The 24,426-nt window shown below is 40.2% G+C and overlaps 1 protein-coding gene across 1 annotated transcript in view; it reads right to left on the bottom strand.

The window, feature by feature from the left end:
• The window catches only part of DCBLD2 (discoidin, CUB and LCCL domain containing 2), an 80,368-nt gene extending 56,440 nt beyond the window's left edge, over positions 1-23,928 (bottom strand). The window contains exons 1-2 of the mRNA XM_055315988.1: positions 23,641-23,928; positions 6,759-6,986 (exon numbers count right to left, since the gene is read on the bottom strand). Coding sequence (XP_055171963.1) covers positions 6,759-6,986; positions 23,641-23,914 — 502 coding nt within the window. The 5' untranslated portion in view covers positions 23,915-23,928. The remainder of the gene's footprint in view (positions 1-6,758; positions 6,987-23,640) is intronic.
• Positions 23,929-24,426: the final 498 nt, after the last annotated feature.

Below are 24,426 nucleotides of genomic sequence, written 5' to 3'. Positions count from 1 at the left end.
ATAAGCTTCTCAAAAAACAATATAAAAAGCCAGGCAACAGAAGAGTACTTAAAAACAAAAACAAAACTCAAAGAAAGAACAAGTGAATCAAGGACATATTTATATATAATCAAGCTGTCCCTCAAGTCTCCACATAATACAAATTTAAAAATAAGCAGTTCTAAACATGGAAGAAATTCTGCACTTGTAAATCCTGCTTAAGGAATCAATCTATTCCAAGATGAACTTCATCCACTCATAATATGACTAGGAGAACTTGGGCAAAGAAACGGAAAGTGAACATTTAATATTTTTAAATAGAAATTTAGGAAACTTAGAGGTGGGTTGAAGAATAAGATGTTATATTATGTAGGCTACGTGTTATGAATTTATGTTCTAACAGAGTGAAAATAGGGAAAAAAGGGAGAGGAAAAGAGGAAAGTAGAACAGTTCACTGAATGTTATACAATTGGTAGGAGTTACAGACAATACTTAGAACAAAATTATAAGATTTATTAAACTCCAAAATCAGTTTTAAAATGGAAGGAAAGAAAACAATGTAAATAAGCACAACAAATACATAAAATTGTAACTTAAAATACAATAGAGTTGAGACCAAACATGTCAGTTTTATAAATAAGTATAAATAGGCTTAACTCAGCTATTTAAAATAAAAAAGATTTTCAATTAGGTTCACAGAGTAAGACCCAAAAATGTGCTACATACAAGAAAACACACTGAAAACAAAATGATTTACAAAATCTAAAAATAAAGGATGAGCAAAAGCAGGTATACTAGGCAAATGAATACAGTAAGAGATGTGGAGGAGGATGTACAGATGATATTGTCAGACAAAAAAAAAAATTCAAACTCAACATATTAGCCACGACAAAGGAGGAACTTTTTAATGCTGGAAGTCACAATTTAAAATAAAGATATTACAGTTAAGAATATCTATACAGGGTGGCCTGGGTGGCTCAAGCGGTTTAGCGTCGCTTCAGCCTGGGGCCTGATCCTGGAGACCCAGGATCAAGTCCCACGTCAGGCTCCCTGCATGGAGCCTGGTCCTTTCTTCCTCTGCCTGTGTCTCTGCCTCTCTCTCTCTCTCTCTCTCTCTCTCTCTCTGTGTGTGTGTCTCTCATTAATAAATAAATAATCTTAAAAAAAAAAAAGAATATCTATACAACAACACTGAAACCACCTTTATAGAAGCAAAAACCCAAAGAAAAACAAGGGGGAATAAAAGAGACATGCCAGTAAGAGATCAAGTAGTTAAAAATAAGGAAACAGAAAATCCAAACAATAAAAAAGACAGACCTGAATGCGTACCACACCTTTCATCTTGATATTAGAGAACAAATCTTTTCTGAATGTGGGATATTCATAATAAAGGTTGCATATGAGGTTTATACAGAAAATATAAGCAAGCTCCATTAAGAAGAGCTATTACAACCACATTTAGAGATATTTATGACTACAATGTAGTAAAAATTTAACAGCAGAAAAAGGTACTTCCAATTGCAAGTTTATTCATGTACTATAAACCCAATTATAAATATCTATTGGGTAAAAAGGAAATACAAAACAAAGTTACAGACTTCCAAAAAAATACTGATTCTGTAAATCAATCTGTGATGTATCAATCCTAAAGATGTGATCCAAGTAAACCCCACAGTATTAGACACATTTATCAATAATAAAATAAATATAAATGAATTAAGATTCTTTGCTAAAAGCTAGGTAACAACAACAAAAAACTTTCGCAAGCATAATGAAGAAAATAACTAGAAACAGAAATTAGTAAGGTGAAGAAAAAAAGAACAGACCTAATTATAATAAATCAAAATACATTTTTTTGGAAAAAATCGACAAAATAGGCAAACCACTAGCAGATAATCAGGAAAAAAAAAAGAAAGCACAGATAAACAAGACAAAAATGATATGAAGGAAATAACCACTGAAAAAAAAAAACACTGAAATAACCATCAGAAAAAAATCATATGATTCTATTTTGCAGACATCACTGCAAATAAATTTGAAGGCCCAGGTGAACTGGGGAATTTACCAGGCTAAGAGCTTACTGAAACTGAACTACTTAAAGATAAAATCTGAAAGAGATCATTCTCCTTAGAAAAAATAAAATAAGGACCTACCAGAAAAGCACCAGGCCTGGATGGTTTCACAGAGTGGAACCTTCAAATACCAACTTGTTCAAAAAGTCTCTTACATGTTTCCAGAGCAGTGGAAATGAAGGAAAACCTTTTAATTCTTTGCACTTACATATGTAACATCAATACCTAAACCTAATAAGGACAATGCAAAATAAACTATACACTAATTTTTGCTTATCAATATTTATAAAAAAAAAAAATTTATTGGGAAACAGAATCCAATGCCACAGTAAAAGAATGACACAACAAAGGGAAATTCATTCCAGGAACACAAAGTTTGCTCAATATTAGGAAATCTATTAATATAATCACATAGATTTTCAGAAGAAAATCTCACAGCCATCTCCACAGATGCTAAAAAAAAAAAAAAAAAAAAAAAGGTTTCTGACATTCTGACACAATCCAATTCTTTCCTAATGAAAACCACTCAAGAAACTTGAAATCAATAAATATTTCCTGCTACGCACTCCTCCCCAAATTAATTTGTTGCAGCCCCCTCCCACTACATGGGAACATATTTAAAGATAGGGCCTTTCTGGAGGCAACTAAGGTTAAATGAGGCCATAAGGGTAAGGTCCTAATCTGATAGGATTAGTGTCCTTGTAAGAAGAGAGAGAGAACTTATTCCCTCTCTCTTCCATGTGTGGACATAGAAATAAAGTAGCTGTCTATAAGGCAGAAAGAATTCTCAGCAGGAAATCAATCTGACGCCCTGATTTCAGACTTCCATACTCTAAAGCTGTGAGAAAATAAGTTTCCAGTAAATGGTAGTTTGTATGGTAATCTGAGCTAACCTTTCCATTACGATCAGGAACAAGGAAAAGATGCCTACCACCTCCACTACTGTTCGACATAGCAATGACTGGTGGTAATAGCCAATGTAATTAGATAAGAAAAATCAATCACAGGCACAAGAACTGGAAAAGAAGTAAAACTATCTCTATTTGCAGACGTGACTGTATACCCAGAAATTCTTAGAAAGTGAGTAAACTGAATGAAAAGAAAAAAAAAAACATTAAAGTAGTAGGATATAAAACCATCATATAGAAAAGAATCGTCGTCACATAATTAGTAGCTGGTAAGAAGACATAATGGCAAAACCAAACCAAACCAAACCATCTCCCCTTATAACAGCAACAGAGAAGATATTTAGGAATAACTTGAATGAAAAAATGTGTAAAATCTATATGAGAAAGTTCAAAACACCTTTGAAAACAATGAAATTAAATTCAAACAAATAGGAAAAAAAGCAGCTCTTGTTCTCCAACAGGATGACTCAACAAAACAAAGACAAATTATGAACAATACAATCACAATAAAAATACCAACAAACACTGTTATGAACTTGGACAGGCTAATAACTAAACTTCATATGAATTGGGACGCCGGGGTGGCTCAGTGGTTGAGCGTCTGCCTTTGGCTCAGGTCATGATCCTGGGGTCCTGGGATCAAGTCTCACATCAGGCTCTCCACAGGGAGTCTACTATTCCCTCTGCCTGTGTCCCTGCCTTTGTGTGTCTCTCGTGAATAAATAAAATCTTAAAAAAAAAAATTCATATGGATCAATAAACAGGCAAGAACAGCCAGGAAAACACTAAAAATGAACATCCATAAAGAGAGACTAGACATTAAAACATATTGTAGAACCTCTATCATTTAATCTGTAACAATTTTATTTTTTATTATTATCTTTTAAAGATTTTATTTACTAATGAGAGACACAGAGAAAAAAAGAGAGGCAGAGGGAGAAGCAGCCTCCATGCAGGGGAGCCCGATGTAGGACTCGATCCCGGGTCTCCAGGATCATGCCCTGGGCCAAGGGCAGGCGCTTAACTGCTGAGCCACCCACGGAACCCCCAAAGCATAAGATCTTATATGTGAATATTGACCAGTGGAACACAACACAAAACCCAGAAACAGACCCAAGTATATACAGAACTTGAGGATATAACAAAGTCAGTATCTCACATCACTGAGGCAGAGGTAGACTTTCAAATGCATAGCGTTAGGACAAGTAATTAGTCATTTGGAAAAGATATCCTATTAGATCTATACTTCACATCACACAAAAGAATATCCCTAAATGGACCAAGAATCTAATTATTAAAAAGAATGAAACCACATACATGTATTAGAAGAAAACATGTGGGGAGAGGCTTTCCAATTAGGACTCAGGATCCAGATGCAAAGGAGATATAAATTTGTTACACTGAAGAAAAAAAAAAAACTGCATGGCAAAAAAAAAAAAAAAAAAAAAGAAAAGATCCATATAAACAAATTCCATAAACAAAGTCAAAAGACAACTGACAAAGAAGGAGAAATTGTCTGCACCATGTAATCATATGGCGGTACTATCACTAAAAGACAGTATCAGAAAAAAAAAAAAAAAAAAGACAGTATCAGAATTCCTAGCACCGAAGAAAGACAAAGATCAAAAAAAATCTGACAAAAATAGGCAAATGAAGCAAACACAAAGTTACTTAAAAATGAATCTTCAACATACAAACAAAATATGTTCAACGTGACTTATAGTAAGAGAAATGCAAATTATCAGTATACTGAGATACCATTTCTCACCTATCAACTGGCAAAGCTTCAAAAGCATGATGAGGCATACACCAGCAAGGCTGTGGGGAAACAGGCAATTTTATGCATTGCTGAATGGAAATGCAAGTTGGCACAGCCCTTGTAGGGGGGAATCTGGCAATACCTAACAAAGCTATATCTGCATTTATCTTTTGAACCAATAATCACACTTCAGGAATTTATTCTGAAGACGTACCTCCAAGAATATAAGAAAACAGAGGTGTAAAGTTATTTATTGCAGCACTGTTTGTAAGTGCACAATGCTGGAAGTATCTATACATAAAAGAGAGGTTACATAAACCATAGTACCTCCACACTATGGAGTTTCTGTAGCTGTTAAGAAGAATTAAAAGCTACTTCTATGCAGTGCTATTGTAATGATTCCCGTTTGGTGGGGAGAAAGCAAAGTAGAAAGAGACTATCAACAGTATATTAGATTTGAACTTTGGAACGTCTCTAACAAATCAGATCTTAAAAAAATAATTATAACCTTAACACACCAAAAACAATCATTCCTGCTACCACTGATTGCCTGGTTCTTCTTAAAATTTCTCTGATTAACAATGTCCTCCTGCAGCTTGAGTCAAGATCAAAACAAGATCCACATATTAGTTTTGGAAGATGTAGCTCTTAAAGTATCACAATTCCCTTTCTTTTTTAAAAATGCTGTTTATATACAGTCTTTACAGTTGATAAAATGTGTTTCTCTAGCTCCTTTATGTCCCGTAAACTGCTGAGTTTGACGGGACACTGGCTCACCTTTCTTTATTGCTGTTACAAGACCATGCAGGTGGTATTATTACTCCTGACTGCATCACACATTTAATATCCAGCTGCCCTTTATTAGTGTTACAGTGGTTTCTAGATCCTTAGACAATCTGAGTTTCTTAAAGCTTATCCAAGACCGTATATTCATGGCAATATACACACCGTGATCAAGCTACCAAACTAATTAAGAGCTAACTGAGAGGCAACAGAGGTTTATCAATCAGCAGTCAGAGAAGCTGGCCAGGAATTGCTTCTCTCCTAGGTAAGAGGCCAAAAAGTAGAGATAAAGGATTTGACTAGAGATGGAGAGGAGGCTTCTGGAGGATGAACATCATGCTTAAACAAGACACTGGGTTCCAATTACAATTCTGAAAGATATTTTATACAGCGGTACCAATCAATACATGTTTCCAAATTAATTCACAGAGAATTCAAGAGTTTATGATGTTAGTTCATTCAAATAGTCGTAAACATTTTTCCACCTTTAAGACAAAGGGACTGGTTTCTAAACCAAAGATTCTCAACACAACTGCAAAGCAGATTCTGCTGGGAAGCTTTTAAAAATACAGAGGTGTGGGTCCTACCCAATCAATTCTGATCCAAATGGTCTAGGATAGGGATATAGTATTATCTAGAATATAGTATTATTTAAAATCTTTCCAAGTGACTCTAACATGCAGCCATAATTGAGAACTGCTGATCTTAGCGAATAATAACAGCAGCAGCTAGCATTAGTAAGCACATATTACGTGTTATGGACTGTTCTAAGCATGTTACATGTTACTAGTTCATTCCCTATTTTACAAGTGAAAAAAAAGAGGTCAGGTAACTTGCCCAAAGTCACACATAAGCTAATAGCAGAGTGACGATTTGATACCAGGCAGTTTGGATCCAAAACCTATGCTCTCAATCACCATGATACAGTGCCTCCTAAGCATGAATTATACTTCTATTCTTTAATTGCAAATAAAATGATTAGAAAAAACTAAAAAACGAGACAATTAATGTTCTAGAAGCAGTACAGTGGCGTCTTGTAAAAGTACTGACAAGCTCACGTGGAGAGTAAATGAACAGATGAGAATCTCCCCTTCCCAAAAGATTCACATTTGAGATTTCCACACATAATCCACACAAATAATTTCCTACATATCATCCTACATAGCCTGCTTATTCAGTGTAAGTATAAAAGATCGCTTTGTTTTAAAACTCGGGGAAGTGATGTATTACATGTACATTTATAAGAAAATGTCCTACCTATTTCAGTTCTGCTAACTCCAATGCCATTAAAAATTCTCAAGTAATTAAAATGACAAGAATCAGAATCTTCAATGTCAAAGTCACCAAATTTGATGCGCACTCTCTCTCCCATCTTTACACGGATCTCCCATTCGCAAACGGTGCTGTTGGGATAGGTCTGTGGGTAGTTTATTGATGTGAGGGTTCCACTTTCAGGGCCTAGTACAGTATGTCCACATCCATCACCTTAAAAAAAAAAAAGAGTTAAAAGGATGAATCTTTATTACACCTTTAACTTTATATATAATCAGGATTTTTTGGTGAAAATGTTAAAATATGTATGGCATGTTCTATACCAACACTTTCCTTACACAGGATAAAAGGGATAAGAGGATTCTTAGTATATCTCCTCACAGGGATCAAAAGAAGTCAGGTAAGGTCAACTTAATCAATGATTACCCCAGTGAGTTCAAAGAACCTTCCAATCTCAATAAACAGAAGTAAACATAGGTTACAATAAATGTATATACATATCATAATAAATTTAATCTTTAAAAGAGTATCAATTCATATAAATTGTTCAAAGTAAATGTAAACTATAAAAGTATGTGATCAGCTCCATCCATTCATCACAAACCCTCCTAAAAGCTCTGTGAGAAGTTGAAGGATATCTAAAAACAGTTTATACTAAAGGTTACGAAGGTCACAGACCATATGACAGTATTTCAAGGCATTCATTGTTGAAGGCATTAAAGCAATATTTAAGGAAATTTAATTTTACATTCTATTGAAATTGGACTTGTTAGTAATCCCTCTCCAAAAACTTCATTTTCCCCCTATAGAATGATGAAGAAAAAAATAACAGTTTAATGAATTAGTAAAGATTAGGAAAAATAACCTTCATATCTTGGTAGCAGCATTATCTGCTCCAGAATTCCTTCACTACGGGAACTCAGGTAACTTAACATACTATTATTTGCATCCACCTTTTATCCTAAAATTTGGTGTTTGAGCACCTAGAAGAGGCAAGCAATGCTGAGAAGTTTCAGTTGCTGCTCCCATTGTGCCATTTAGCATTCCTTCATGACGGGATTCAAATGAATCTCCTTCTGAAAGGAAGATGAAAACATCATACTAAAATTATAGTATTTTTTCCTCCAAAATAGCCATTTATAATCACCTTTGGAATAGTTCTGTACTTACACACACACACAAAAAAAAAACTGTATCAAAAGTGACAGTGGTGAATTTAAAAGTCAATATGGATACAGATGTCTGTAAAAGGATTTTCTATTATGTTGATTTATTATTTTTAAGAACAACGCAGTGCTGATACCATTTACTACAACAGATGAATGAAAGCTTTAAAAGCTAATACAGTATCTAGCAAGTAGCTGCAAAATAAATATTTATTAAATCAGTGAATAAGGAAACTGTACAAGTACCAATGAAAAAGTAATTTCAAACCCGTCTCAAAACTCACTTTAATAAAGGAAAAATTCTGTACGTACATTATGACGACAGTACTTCATGTCCTTTTCTGATCAAGAAATTTTATTCTCAAATCCCTACTAGTAATGTTGGCTCACTTTTAAAGGTCAATAATATTAGCAATCTGGCTTCCTAAAAAACCTCTTTTATAAAGCTCAACTTGTGTGCAACACTGAACTTTAGCTATCCCTACACCTGCTTTCAATCTACACACAGAAACTAGGCATAGTCCCTCAATACTATATAGAGGCACCATGAAATAAACATGTCTTTGTGATACACCCACTGATCTTCTGCAAATATAAAACTTAAATGTTATACAACTCAGAAGGAAAAAAAAAACACTCAAATTTTCTCCGCAAGTATGATGAAAATACCCTGCATATCTCTTCTGAAAATCATCTAAATTAGAAACACAGGGATATAAAACCTTCACTGTGAAAATAAATGAATTGTAACATAAATAACTTTTGAATAATCATTACAATTTTTCCTTAGAGAAAAAAGACTATCCCCTAAGACAGAGTTTTTAACATTACGAAACTAGTCTGAAATGTTCTCTTGCTATTGAAAAGATGAAAATGTGCTTTCTGGAGTGTTTAAATCTTTGAAAAGTAGCCACTGAAAAAAATAAAATAACTCAAAATATAAATGCATTTTCTTTAGTGAATAGACACTAAGGCAGCTTTTTAAGTGACTGGAAGTGCTGATGGATTTCAGGAACCCAAGAATTTCCTATTAACAGCTGAATTCATGACTTAGTAATGGCAGATTGTCCCCTGTAATGTATTCCCCACGGGCTACTATTTAACTTAGGGTTGCCATTTTAAAATGAATTTTACAAAGAGCATAAGCAGTGTTAGGAGTAATTTTTAGATGTCTTTATGCTCATACTTATGTTTGATTGTCAATAAATATGCAAAATGTCTCTTGCCCTTTCCTCCATAAAGTGCAATTTAACAAAATAAATACTAACTGATGAAAAACAGGACTTTTGCATGCACGCTGATGAAGAAAACAATTAAGATGGAGCCGTCTTTTTGCAGTATCTTGTGTAGGGGGAGGGCATGAACAGTCCACAAGGACTGTGCCAAGAATGTTCTAAAATATGTGATGGAGTTCAGAGCTTCCTCCCCTAGCAAAAAAGATGATATGCACCAGAACCCAAAGTTAAAAGAAGGTCTCAAGTCTACTACTACGATGTACAAGTTTGAATGTTTCATACTTCCAAGACAATTTGATAAGTTTAACCGAACAGATAAATAGATGTGCTGGCCTCGACAAACACCTACTGCCGCAAAGAGGATGTTTAGAATATTCTAGTTTGAAAGGGGAGGCTGGGCTTATACGGTATCACTAGGCCAGCAATCTTCAAATGTTTTTCTCAGTTATTCCCAAGGAAGAAATACACGTTACGCTGGCATCCTGTACACTCCTGCCTGCACAATCCTGACCCGCTAAAGGGTCCCCCGCAAAAAGAATGAAGCTGGGAGCTATTTTTTTTTTTCTAAAAATTGCCACAGTGACCTTCTTCAGGCTTTCAGAGCATATCCATCTCGTCTAGCATTTTTAGAAAAATGAGTGAAATTAAAGCAGTACTGCGAATTATTTATTTGAGATTTGTGGTGGTGCAACTTTAAAAATTTAATAGTAGTAAGGCTGATGTAATCCTTTAGTCCAGAAATTCACAGTGCTAAATACTGCATTAAACATCGTCATCGTAGCCAGATGAAATAGGATGTATTAGTTAATTCTTGCAAGTTATTCCTTTGAATGCTTTTCTACTCTGAATGCCCTTTTTTCAGCTGATTTATTTTAAGATTACCGGCACTCTGGAAACCACTGCAGTAGGCATCCAGAGGTCGTTAGGTTGAACTCTCAAGGGAGACCCTATCCTCACTTTTACCCTCAAATTAGAAAACGTGCCTCCAGTTTTCCACTTATGAGCAAATCCTATTCCGTACCAATATTTAAAATGACAAAGTATTTAAAAAAGTAAGACTAAAATCTGGAAAAAAAATTTTTTCTTTTTTTAAATTTTTATTTATTTATTTATGATAGTCACAGAGAGAGAGAGAGAGAGAGAGGCAGAGACACAGGCAGAGGGAGAAGCAGGCTCCATGCACCGGGAGCCCGATGTGGGATTCGATCCCGGGTCTCCAGGATCGGGCCCCGGGCCAAAGGCAGGCGCCAAACCGCTGTGCCACCCAGGGATCCCTGGAAAAAATTCTTTATTGGCTAAGCACCTACTACACTTGGAGCGGCGGTGCTCGAATGAGGGGAGACGGGGAGGCTCCCACGGGAGCAGTTTTACCTCCCGATTGGCAATGTCTGGAGATATTTTGGTTGTCACAATGGGGGGGGGGGGGCGTGCTACTGGAATCTGGTGGGTAGAACCAGGAATGCTGCCGAACATCCTGCGAGGTGCACAGGACAGCCCCCCAGAGTAAAGAACGATTGATCTTAAACGTCAGTCGTCCTGAGGCTGAGGAGGCTGAGGAGGCTGAGGAGGCTGAGGAGGCTGACTTAGAGCAAAGGCGAGCACCTCTCGGGAGGAAGGTCTGAGAGCCTTCTCGGCTGGGTTCCCTCCGGCCCGACGGCTAACGCTGCTCTGGCCACCGAGATACACACAACCTAAGAGCACTTCCCTCCCACACTCAGCAGTTCAACGGAAGAGTTTTGGAGTCCCGCTTCCTGATTTTTAAAACAACTAAACAGAAGTTACAGGAAAGAGAATGTTCTTTTCATTAGCCTACAGCCCTGGAGTCATTTCTTTCCTGGGCCAACGGCTCTTAAAATTAGGGTTTGAAAAAAGGTGCGGGGATCCCCGGGTGGCTCAACAGTTTAACGCCTGCCTTCGGCCCAGGGCATGATCCTGGGGTCCCGGGATCGAGTCCCACGTCGGGCTCCCTGCATGGAGCCTGCTTCTCCCTCTGCCTGTGTCTCTGCCTCTCTCTCTCATATGAATAAATAAAATATTAAAAAAAAAGAAAAAGAAAAAGAAAAAGAAAAAAGGTGCTAATAGGGTCAGGAGTAAGTCTCCAAATTTTCTGCTTAACTTTGTGTGCTAGAAAGAATAATGATGACCTGCGACCAGCCACCACCACCTCCCGTTAGCCATTTTCTCAAGGCAGAGTTGACAAAGGGAGCCTAACTACGACGGGAAAAATCCCTTTCACAATGGTTATCCTAGGAGCAAGCCGTGCGCCCTCCCAGTAACTCCACCACCACCACATCTTTCTCCAACATCCACACCACCATCACTGTTAGCTTCTCCTCCTCTAGACGGTTTCCACCAAAGTATAACTGGCCATAAAGGACAGAAGCCCGTCGGTGCAATTTTTGAATTTCAGTGGAGAAGAAACACTGGAATTTGATCTTACTGCTCCTTTGTTTGGCTGCCGATTTATCTAGGGGATTGCTCACAGAACATGCGTTCACTTCCTCTGAAGAGTCTAAGGTCAGATGTGTTAAGCCAGATATAAATTTTGGTATTTTTCCAGGAAAATAACAGTATTTTTTAAAACTACTTATCCCTAGAGAAAACAGAAAGAACATTAAACATATATAAGTAACAATGAATGAATACAACAAAGAACATATTATTTTAGGCTGCTCTAAACTTCAAGCGTTTGTGTCTTTTTTTTCTAATAAGCACATGCTCGTGATACCAATTACATGTCACCCTGCCGCCACCCCCGTATTTTAGCCACATTACTACTAATACTTAATATAAATTATCTGAATGATTGAATAGTATTAATATAAATACTGTGTGACTTCTAAATACACTGTAACAATACCATACGCAAAGGCAGAAGCTTGCACAAACATGCCACAAATGTAGAGCAATGTGACTTTCATTACAATCAGTATAAACTATGAACAGTTTATACTTTTCCAGTGAGCTTTCAAGGATTAACCCCTACTGAGTCTGACTCTACTTCCTATAAATGTCACTTCTATCCCATCTTATAATGCACTTGTGAAATCTTATAATAGATCAGCTGAAAAAAAAAAGGGCATTCAGAGTAGAAAAGCATTCAAAGGAATAACTTGCAAGAATTAACTAATACATCCTATTTCATCTGGCTACGATGACGATGTTTAATGCAGTATTTAGCACTGTGAATTTCTGGACTAAAGGATTACATCAGCCTTACTACTATTAAATTTTTAAAGTTGCACCACCACAAATCTCAAATAAATAATTCGCAGTACTGCTTTAATTTCACTCATTTTTTTTTTTAAATACTAGACAAGATGGATATGCTCTGAAAGCCTGAAGAAGGTCACTGCGGCAATTTTTAGAAAAAGAAATAGCTCCCAGCTTCATTCTTTTTTAAGCCCGAACTATTCTCTGCATGTGTGATAATTTACAAAATTGAATTACATGAAGGAATGTGAGATGTATAAATCCTCTTTAATCCCCACCAAGCACACACCCAACTTGGAACACAGTGGTTAAGCAAATGAGCTCTGGAGTCACAGAATGAATTTAAATGCCCTATCCCACCACTCAACCGTGACCTTCAGGTTAGTTATTGCTACTAAACCTCGGCTTTGTAAAATGGGGGTACTAACAATTAAGACACACAGGGTAAAAATTAAATGAGATATTGTATGAAAATATCTAGTATTGAGGGCCTTACCTATAATAATGTGCTCCATAAACACTCCTTGCTGGAGGCTACTATTAAAAGCCCAGAAAGGCTTCTGCCCATCATAGGTAGATAGAGGGCATCTGGCCACAACCTAAAGTAACAACAGTCCAGTGGAATGTCTTGTGAAAAGCATAAATCAGTGAGAAAGTAATTCTCACTCCACCTCTCCACGATGACCTGTACCTCCCTTCAGTAACTCTCTCAGGACCACCACCTGGACTTGACTTTTGCCACTGATAGAGGCACGCCCACCCACCTGTGAACACTCAGCAACTTTGCAGTCTCACTCTGCTGGTCGGTGGGTGTCCTGACCTTGCAGCTCTCTCATACCCACATACTTTCTGTGAACTTGACATCTCTCTTTTCTCCCCATCTATCAATCTGGTTCTGGCCTCATGGCTTTCCCTGCCCAGCCTAGACCTCACATCTGGCACTAACTACTCTTCCTGGTACCTTTACTTCCTAGCCTTTGTGTCCTTCCTGACCATCTCCCTCCCAAACCCTCATTCCTGGATCATATGATCTGCCAAGGAGCTGAGCACTACTGGGGGGGGGGGGGTCACAAACTCCAGGGGGATAGGTGTCATTAAAGTAATGGGTTCCAGGAGGACGCCTGAGTGGCTCAGTAGTTGAGCATCTGCCTTCAGCCCAGGGTGTGATCCCGGGGTCCTGGGATCGGGTCCCACATCGGGCTCCCTGTGAAAAGCCTGCTTCTCCCTCTGCCTGTGTCTCTGCCTCTCTCTCCGAGTCTCTCATGAATAAATAAACAAAATCTTTTAAAAAAATAAATAAAGTAATGGGTTCCAATCTCAAATGGGCACTCAATGCCACTCAGTTTCACCCTTATTCAGTGATTCTCAAATCAACATTAGAATCACCTAAGGGCTAAGTAAAGGTTCTGAGATTCCCCCCTCTCTATCTCCCTAGATTCTAATAAACACATCAGAAAAAGGATCTTAAACTTGGAAATTGGTTTAAAAAAAAAAAAAGGGGGTAAGCAGCACATCTTTTCAATGTCACAAAAGCCAAAAGCTGCCCAAAGATTTATAGGACAAAATAGTTAGCTGGACTTGCTATTTATCACTGCTTAAAGGTCCCAGTTTGGGTTGCATGTTAACATACCGACTGTTGTCTAGTAGAGATGCAGATCACTTTTGTCCAGCTGAAAAGATAATCCCGAAGGTTACTGTTTATGACTCTACTGGCCTTAGCCATCTAACCTAGTGATCATATCCTATGATCATAAACACCACTTAGTATCTCAAATACTCTCTGGACAGGACTTAACATTAGTGGCTCCCTCATTAATGAATGAATTGAATAAAATCTTTGACATGTGTTCGTTTTATATTTGCAAAGCAGGTATAGTTTTGCCTCTTTTGCAAATTATAACCTGTAAAATAGCTCCACGGTGGGTCCTAGGTTTTGCACTTTAACAAATCATAGAACGCTAACACTAACAGCAACAACAAAATACCACAGAAAATTCTTTCCATCTAGTGTCCCCGACATCTACCATTTCCTTGCTCACTTTTCCTTTCTTTTACAGAGAAATTTCTTCTGTTCTCCATAATTGACATCTTACTTCTTTGCCTCCTGTTCTAAGTTTCAAAGCACTGCAATTCATCTTCCGGACTGTTAAAGGCTGGACTGCATCCCTTCCAAAAAGATATGTTTAAGTCCTAATTCCTGGTACCAATGAATGTAACTGTATTTGGAAACAGGGTCTTAGCAGACGTCATGAAGTTACAATGAGGTCATGCTGGATGAGGGTGGACCCTAATAAAAAGTGGTGTCCTTATAAAAAGGTGAAAATCTGGACACAGATACAGACACAGGAAGGCTGCTACATTATAGAGGCAGAGACTGGACTGATACAAGGAGCTCTGAAGATTAAAATGGCCAGAAGCTAGGAAGAGGCCAGGAAAGAGCTTCCCCTAGCATCTTCAGAGAGTATGGCCCTGCTGATAACCCAATTTTAAAATTCTAGCCTCCAGAACTATATGCCAACACGGTTCTGTTGTTTTAGGCCACCTAAATTTGTACTAATTTGCAATGGCAGCCCTACAAAACACAGACCTACCTCCCCAAGGAAACTCTTCACCCAAGTGGGTGGTTTCCAAGCTGCCAAACGTCAGTGGATACTTTTCCATCCTTATCATTTGTGACCATTCCAGATTATCTAGCATTGCTGACCCTTCCTTCCCTCCCATCTTTCTTCCTTCCGATTTTCCCTCCCTCCTTAAAATTCTTCCCTGGCTCAGTTCTTTGAACTAATTGCAACTTCTCCAGTATCTTTATGGACTTATCTTAATACTGACTGCTGCTGCTGCTGCTCAGGTCTTCCTCCATTCTGTGCATCTCCCTACTTAGTTTTCAGTTACCATGGAGTCTCCAACCTTCTCCTCGTCCTCAAAGCTGTCACCTGCATATGTATTAACCACCTCCACTCGTACAGATTCACTCAACAAAAACTGACTACCCAAACAGGTTTGATCCCAGCCCCCATTCTAGAAAAAGAGGGGACTTCGAGATTTAACAACAATAAGAGTGGCAGTAGATATCCTCGATTGACATGCCTAGTATTTAAATACAGGTGCATCTGACTTTCATACTTTCAAAGTCCACCAAAGTATGAAACAGTAGAGACGAAGAAAGTGTTCAGGTTTTTCAGAGTAAACACAAGCCAAAACCAAAAAAGGAAAAAAAAAATCTGGCAGTTTAAATGATACTTGCAGGAGAATGGAGACTAGGCTGCAAGGAAATCCATATTTAATGAGTATTTGCTGCACGCCACATACTAGGAAAATGCACAGCACGGATGGAGTCTACTCATGAGAACGGTCGTCACTCCAAAAAGCCTAGATGTTAGGTACCTGGAAAGCCAACAGCCCAGAAGAAAGATGTACATGAGCCAGTGGGTATTTTGAGCATGATTCCAGGTACAGAATAAGAAACACCATTCGAGTTTAAATTATACTAAAACATTAACAAAAAATTATACTATAACATGACTTACATTCCCTGACACAGCAGTGTCCTGGACAAGAGGAAGAGATGGTTTGGGGAAGAAAGGAAGGAGGCAGTTATACTGTGTGGGGATGCAAGCAGGGCCGGGGTTTGGTCTACACAGCTGGAGATTTGCTCAGTAGTCCTCACTGCAGTAGATCCAGTCCCACTGGCCACACGACTTTCTCCAGTAGCCCTGAGCTACCCAGAATCAGAGAAGACCGGGAGGACTGGCACATAGCCACGTATGGGATCTGACAAGGAGAAGGGCATCAAAGGCAGGAGGGACACGGGAGGCTGGGACGACAAAGTGAACCTCGAGAGAGACAAGTGGAACGGATGAAGGCAGAGGAGCCTAAGGATGATGCCTGGCTAACACTTCAGGTACAAACTCCTGTCTGGCCCTCCATGGAAAGTCCTCCATGATCTTGTTCCCACTCGACTCTTCTGCCTTCATTTCTCATTAACTTTCCTCTGACACCAGATTACTGAAACTACCTGAACATTCTCCAGGAATTGGAGCCGTCAAAGAAAGAGGAGGTAAGGCAACTACTAGAACCACGACTGGGGGACTCTGATAATGCCAGTGGCAGTCACTCAAATCAGAGTTTGAAAGACAGGGCCAAGAAGGGCACCCCATCTGCTGACACTGATTTAGGCTGCTGCTCTTCAAGATGACCAATCAGACAAGGTGGGCACGGCAGTGTTTTCTGAGAATAGCCATGGCTGTGTGCAGAGTTCTGGTGGAATTTCCACCTAGGGAGCAGAGAAGCCTACCTAGGTCCCAGGCGGAGGGCAGCTGGGAGACCCTAGGCGGAATGTTAGGCCCTGAGCAAGGAGGTAGTCCGGTGCAAGAGTGGGCTCTCCTCCCATGAGCCCGAGAAGTGCAGGCTCTGATGCTAACGGAGCCTGGGGAGGAGATGGCCCAGAGACCAACACCAAATCATGGGCCTGGGGCAGCAGGTTCACTCCAGAAATGCCTTCTTAATTCATGTGTTTTGAATGACAGACATCATGCTGCATATTAGAAACAAGAAAATGAGTAAAACTCTCTGCCAGGACTGATCTCTAATATTCAGTGTGATTAATGAATGAATAGACATAACTGAAACGTCCCATCTGGAGATGAGTGTGTGGTGACGGTTAAAGAACTCCTCTCAGGGATAATACCCAAGAAGCGTTCTGAAGGGATATTAGGAGTTTACCAAGCAGGCAAGGAAAGGAAGAGGCCTTTCTAAGCCAAGAAAATAGCATGCGTAAGGAAGTCAGTATAGGGAACGAGGCAAAAAACCATGAAATTATACTCTAGAGCAATAAAACGTAGTTCGGTCTTAACCCGTGAGCTACATATAAAAGGTGACAGATGCTGGCATGAGATTAGGTCAGAGAGGAAAGGAGAGACCATGCTGTGAAAAAATTACATGTATAATATGCAAAGGAGTTTGGATTACATCTTACAGGTGATCAAGAGGCTGCCAGCCCCACTGCTTCAGAAAGGCAATACCCCAGTGTCCCAGAACCACGGCCAGCAGTAACCAACCTGCCAATATCCACCCGATTATGAGGCAGGAGCAAGGCCTGGGGCTCAGGAAGGAGGCAGGAAGCCAGGACCAGGGGCTTAGAGTCTTGCAACAGGCTAGGCTTCCACACTCCCAGGCCTTCCTGACTCCTTGCTATTTTGATACTGTGATCTTTACTTCTCAAACGTCTGTCATCCTTGTGGCCTACAAACCTACAAATCCTTCAAAGCTCACTCAGTTAAAATAACTTTATAAGAAAGGCTTCTACCTCCTTGGGCACCACAAGTGCTTCTTCCCTGCAAACCCACAGCAAAATGCAACCTCCCTTGAATTATATATGCAACTTAAAGATAATTATTTCCCCAATTAGACGGTAGGTTCTCTGAAGACAAAATGTTTTACTCTTCTCTAAATGTCTCAGGGCATACGTGCACACATGCTTGGAAGCTCATAGTTGGTACTACGTCATGCTGCAGGTTCTCAATGAAAGGATGATAAAGAGTACCAGCATCTTTTCCTTATCAACCAAGCAATTCAGTTTTGACCGCCAACTTGCATGCACCCAACTCAACAAAAGCCTCGCCCACTCTCAGAGGGCAGTTGAGGGAACCAGCATCTCCATAATTCAAGTGGCTAATCAACATTTTTCTTCCAGCTACATATCCTTCAGCATGCAGGATGATTAGTAGGTAATGTTTTAGCAGGCTTTTAAGATTACCCCGATATCCCATCCCATCTCCTTCAGTAGAAAATGGCATTCATTAAATAGTAGTTTACTTGAGTATCTGTACTTTCTGTCCTCATGGATTACATTGATTTAATCCACATAATGATCTGGGAAATGAGCATTACATAGGTTTCTAAGCTAATATTTTGCACAGAAATATCTTCTTAAAAGACTCCACCCTAGATGAAGAATTCAATCAGATGTACTAAAGAAAATACTGTAACAGCAATTCCAAACAATAGAGTAATTACTTCATAATGTCTTGGGATGAATTTTTACATTTTGAATATTTTTTTTGCTGTATTTTTATGTATTCCTATGGGTGCTAAATTAGCCTACACAGTACACAATTAATTTCAACACAACACGCCTACAGAACATAACACGATTAAAATTACAACCACATAAGATTATTATGTAGGAGTGTGAATATGGAATAGGAAGAAACATATGAATAGTAAGCTGATAGATTAGGGGGTAGAGCTGTGGATAATGATCAAGTTTTTGGTCTTAAACAACTGTAATTATCTGTACAATATTTAATAAATACAGTGGCAAGGCTGTGTAGTAAGGTTGTTACAAAGTAAACTGAATCCATGAGCCGCACAAGAAAAACCACCAAGTTGTCTCACTTCATCTTTCAACAATCACGTTTCACTATCTCTATGAAGCTTTTCCTAAACCTGACAATTTTATGTCATCATGCTTCATCCCTCCAACGAATTAAGAAGCTCAGATAGAAGCTATTTGCATGCATTCCATCAATGCCCAACATTACTACCTGAGCTTTCCCATCCTGGGTTCATGGTTCACTTTGTTAAGTATAATCCTAAACTTAAAACCACTTCTATACACATGTAGCCTTTCCTCATCATATATATCCCCATGATTTCTTTTTGGAAATTAATTCATTTGTCATTTTCATTGTAGCGCTGGTACTTTCACTTAACACCAATTTCACGATCTTAAGGTAGTTTTTTTTTTTTTTTTTTTTAGTTGGGTCTTCTAGAATGAAGCTCAGATGTTCAGACAGAGATATTAACCACCTCCAGAGGGAACTAATGTTTCCTCTTTGCTTAAAGCATCGGGAAATCTACCTAAAATCAATGACTTACAATTCTACAATTGATTTTTCATTTGAGTTTTTAAACTGTGGATTTTAAACCTAATCATTAGCAACTATGGAATTTATGCTGTATTTCTAATTTTCACTGGGCAAAATTAATCAGAAATATAGCAGAAGAAGGATGCTCTGATTTTTACCTCTGAACAAAACTGCATGTAAGAAGCCTTTTTTTTTTTAAAGATTTTATTTACTTATTCACAAAAGACACTGAGAGAGAGGCAGAGTCACAGGCAGAGGGACAAGCAGGCTCTATGTAGGGAGCCCGATGTGGGACTCCATCCTGGGACCCCAGGATCATGCCCCTGGGCCAAAGGCAGACGCTCAACCACAGAGCCACCCAGGAGTCCCAAGAGCCTAATGTTTTATTTTGCCAAGAAAAGACAATGGAAAATTCTAAATTAACCTAATGTCAATATTAGAAATAATTACAAACGACCATTGCTGAGGGAGATGTGCTCTTCATATCTGACAATTTACAAATACTTTTGGAAAACTATTTACCTGCCTCACAACCAAATAAAGCCACTACATGACAGAAAACAATTTTTTCCCCACACATTAGTTCTGACATCACTGTGAAGTTTAATGATTAAGAATGAACTTGTTTCATAGATTTATGCAAACAAAAATCAGTACTTTCACAAATATTTCATATTAATAGACATAAACAGGTGGCTGAGCAGTTTAGCGCCACCTTCAGCCCAGGGCGTGATCCTGGAGACCCGGGATCGAGTCCCACGTCGGGCTCCCTGCATGGAGCCTGCTTCTCCCTCTGCCTGTCTCTCTCATGAATAAATAAATAAAATCTTAAAAAAAAAAAAAAAAGAAGGAAATTGAAAAAAATTAATTCCCTGATATTTTACCACATTCCAATAATAATCTAACCTAGAAGGTAGCCAAACCCTCCAGGACACGAAGGAGGAAGCTGAGCTCCTGAGATGAGGGGACACAAATTTCTCGTCAAGATGTAAATCAGAGACACAGAATTATTCACAGTAGACTCTGAACTTCCTATTAAATACATTTATTACAGTAGCAAATATGCAATCATCATAATAAATTTGACCAAATTAAGTCTTTGGGACGTGTTATAGGAAAAAAAATGCTTTCAACAGCAAAAATATTCTGAAGATGAACTCAACTCAAACTTAGAACTTAAAAATACAAAAACGTAAGCTATATCTAAAACACCATCATAGAAAATTAAATGTGGAGAGGCACAATCTATTTACAAATAAATGAAATAATATTGGTTAAATTACATCCCTGCTATGAAAGGTTGCCAAATTTTCAGACCAATGATAAATTTTATTCTGAGCCAAATAAAAAGAAAAATCACTCTGACAGCAGAAAAGCCGCTCAGGAATAGGTATGTAGAGCATTACAGCTGATCCCTGAACAACTCAGGGGTTAAGGGTACTGACCTCCCTGTGTGTAGTCAAAAATCCGTCTGTAACTTCGGACTCCCTCAAAACTTTGTTCGCAGCTTACTGGTGACCAGAAGCCTGATCAGCCTTACAGATTACATCAACAGCCTATTAACATGCATTCTGTATGTTACCGGTATTATATACTGTATTCTTATAATAATACCTACCTTATTCCTAATTGTTAAAATACTTCTAGGCTATGCAGTTCCTCTGCAACTTTTTTCAAACTGTTGTAAGCCTCCCCCAAAGTTTCCAATATATTTATTGGGGAAAAAAAACTGGCGCATACAAATGGATCTGTGCAGTTGAAACCTGTGTGGTTCCAGGGTAAACGACAATTGGAAGGAGAGTGAACACCTTCTGCTACTTCAAAACGATGTCTGAGAGATTTTTAAAAATTCCTGAAGCACAGTTCTTCCTCAACATATACACTGAATGCATTTCTACCGAGACTAAAGAAAGAAAAATCTAAGCATCGCAAAACATTTTTTCACAGCTTACATTTTGATTCTATGTTAACTGCAGAAAATTGGGAAAAGCATATAAAAATTACCCACAACTCTACCACCAAAAGACAACTATTATTTTATTACTTCTCTTCAGTCTTCTTCCTAAGATTTCTTGTACAGTAAAAACTCAAGTTTGTCACCTAACACTACAATATGTAGACAGTCCCGTTATTAAAAATTCTATAGGTGTTTTAAAACACTGCTTCTCATTTTGAAATTAGACTTCTTTTCAGTTCATGTGAGAGAATACCAAGTGCACCCCAAAGCATGTGTCAGATTAATTAAGACTGGTCTAAAAGCAATTCCACTACAGTCTGCATCAGGGTCTTTTGGGCAAAAAACAGAATTTTTAAAAATTAGAAAATAGAAATATCACCCAATTCCTGCGTGTCCAGTGATATCCACCTAACTGGTTCTTATTTATCAACTTAAACTCAAAATTAATAACAATAATCACAACTATATTATGCTTTTCCATTTGCAACACTCCTATGTATTATCATTTCGCTTTTGTTAGGCTACAAAATAGGTACGTATTCTCATATCACTGATAGACAAAGAAATAAAATGACTTCACAAAATTTACCCAATCAACTCAGAAGAACTAGAAATCAGAGGTCTTTTAAATTACCACCATGATTTCTATTTGTGTTAATCTACACAATTTATATAAGACATCATTGTGAAAGAGGACCATGTATTCGTTAAAATGCTGTGCTACAAACTGAAATTACACCCGGAAAGAAAATAAGGTAATAATATTTGCATGTTAACTAGGCCAAGTTCAGGAAATTCTGAAAATGGAGACAACTGCCTCATGTGGGGAGACATATAACTGATTCTATACTGTTTAAAGATTTTTTAACAAACATGATAGAAACACTCTCACCCTAGAAATAAGCAAAACTGAATATTCTGCTTAGGTAGCTACATTCCTTCCTGTATCAAGGAATAGATTATTCTGTTTATGTAGTTACATTCCTTTCTGTACTTTATATTTTTTGTGTCTCAGTTCCTTTCTGTTTGAAATGGGATAAGGCGATTTATCTCAGGTGGGTATGGTAAGGATTAAGTGTCTTTAATACAGAGAAACTAGTTAGCATTGTGCCCGCCTGACACAAAGTTAAGTCCCAATTAGCGCTGGTTGTATATGAGCCTTCCTGGCTTGTTTTTTTTTTTCCCCCATCCTACTAGAAGGAAAATATAAGCATACACTCGAAAACTTCAGTTGGGGGTGAGGATTCAAACATTTTAATTTAGTAAATGCTGTTGCTTAAGAATTTATTTAAGACGATCTAACTAAAAACCCGGAATGCTAAGCCTCTACATTTTAAGTTACACATGTAGGAATGTGCCTAGAACAAAAAGAAGTCAGTTTACAAAATATACTTCTCTTTATTGTTAGATTATACTTCCACATGCCTGTCAAAGTTTCAGCATCTTCATAATGACAGGCTTAAGGCCATGATTCCACACTTTACTGAAAACCATTCGAGAGCAACATTTAAGCTGGACTTAAACATGGAGATCAACTTAAAAATCTTCCCAGCAATAAGTAACAAACCAAGCCATATCCTCCTCACTGCAGTAAAAACGGAAATGCAATGGAAAAATGTGTTCAATAACTGATGCCAAACTGATTAAAAAATTGCGGTTCGCTGCCTGAAAATAGTACTAAAGGGCGGGGGGGGGGGGAATGGGCCCTGCATTCTCTTTCCATTGTGATCATTATTCAATGAGTTTTGCTCAATTCTGAAATAGGTATCTCAAGGTCTGTAGGGGAAAGAAAGTTTTGTCACTTTCTGAAAGGGCTCATTACCCTTGTGACTCGGAGTGCTCCATCTGGGAGCACAGCTCGTAGGCGGGGCACCCAGGCCACCCAGGCCACCAGGGGTCACAGGAAGGGGCCTTGAACCGCACGGCCCGAACCCAAGGCTCAAAGCTACCCACAGTCAGGGCCATTGGCGTGTGAACCTGAGCATTTCCACCAAAGAGAAGCGTCGCCAGTTGCCTTCAATTAGTTTAAGTCGCTCTTTAATTATCTTGCCCTCCTGGTCTCTCCATCATTTTAGCCTAACTTTGGGGAATCACGCCTCCAAAACTTCTCTTTTTTCCTCCCAAAGGTCCTCCCCAGAAGAATCCACTACCAAGAGGGAGGCCTTCCTAGCCGGGTCTCGCTTCTCTCTTTTCAGGAAAGCCAGAGGCTTTGTCAAAAAGTAAAGGCGCGCCGGGGGGGGGGGGGGGGGGGGGCACAGGCAGAGCCCACCTTGGCAGCTGAAGCCCGCGAGGGGAGGGTCGGCGGGTGCCGCCCGGTCCCGCCAGGTCCCATCAAGTCCCACCGGGTCCCAGGCACCCCCCCCCCCCCGTGCATCTGCACCTCCGGCTCACGTCCCGGGGCCCCGCACCCTCCCGGGCACCGCTCACCTTGCTGGGCTCCGGCGTCCTCCAGGAGCAAGACCAGGATAAGGAGCAGCAGGAGGGACAGAGGCATGGGGGGGGAGGAGGAGGGGGATGCGGAGGGGGAGGAGGGGGAGGGGGAGGAGGAGGGGGAGGAGGGGGAGGAGCAGCCGCCGCCGCGGGGAGGGAGAGGGCGGGAGAGGGGCAGCGCGGCCCGGGCGGGGGCGGGGGCGGCGGCCGCGGCCCGCAGTCGCGGAGCGGGAGGGCTGAGCCCGGCTCTCAGCGGCGCCCCGCTCCCCATCGCGGCGGCCGGCGGTCCGCCTGCATAGTGCGGGCGCCCGGGGCGAGGCGGCGGCGGCGGCGGCGGCGGGAGAGCGAGCGGCGGCCGCGCTGAGCCCCGCGCCGGGACCCCGTCCGCCCCGTCCGCCCCGCGCGCCGCTCTCGCCGCTCTCGCCGCTCTCGCCGCTCTCGCCGCCCGCTCAGGTCCTGCCCTCGCTCCCCCTGCCCCGAGACCCCAGAGCGGGGCGCGGCGGGAGAGCGAAGGGAGCGGGGCGCTGGAGCCGCGGCGGGCGGCTGCGCGGGAGCCGGGCACGCGCCTCCCGCCCCGCGGTCCTCCGCCGGCCCCGCTCGCGGCACACGCCCGGGCTCCGAGGGGCTGGCAGGCAGGCCGGCCGCCCGCTCCCTCGCGCTCCCTCTGGCGCGCACTGGCCACGCCCCCCGGCCCGCCGCGGCCAATCGGCGGCCGGCTCCGGTGCGTCTCCCTCCGCGCCCTCCAATCGGCGCGCTCCGTCCGCGGGCGGCCCGTTAGCTCCC

The sequence above is a fragment of the Nyctereutes procyonoides genome, unplaced genomic scaffold (assembly GCF_905146905.1).
Source record: "Nyctereutes procyonoides isolate TBG_1078 unplaced genomic scaffold, NYPRO_anot_genome, whole genome shotgun sequence".
Lineage (NCBI taxonomy): Eukaryota > Metazoa > Chordata > Mammalia > Carnivora > Canidae > Nyctereutes > Nyctereutes procyonoides.
Note: the sequence above shows the minus strand (reverse complement) of the source record. Positions and strands in the feature narration are given on the sequence as shown.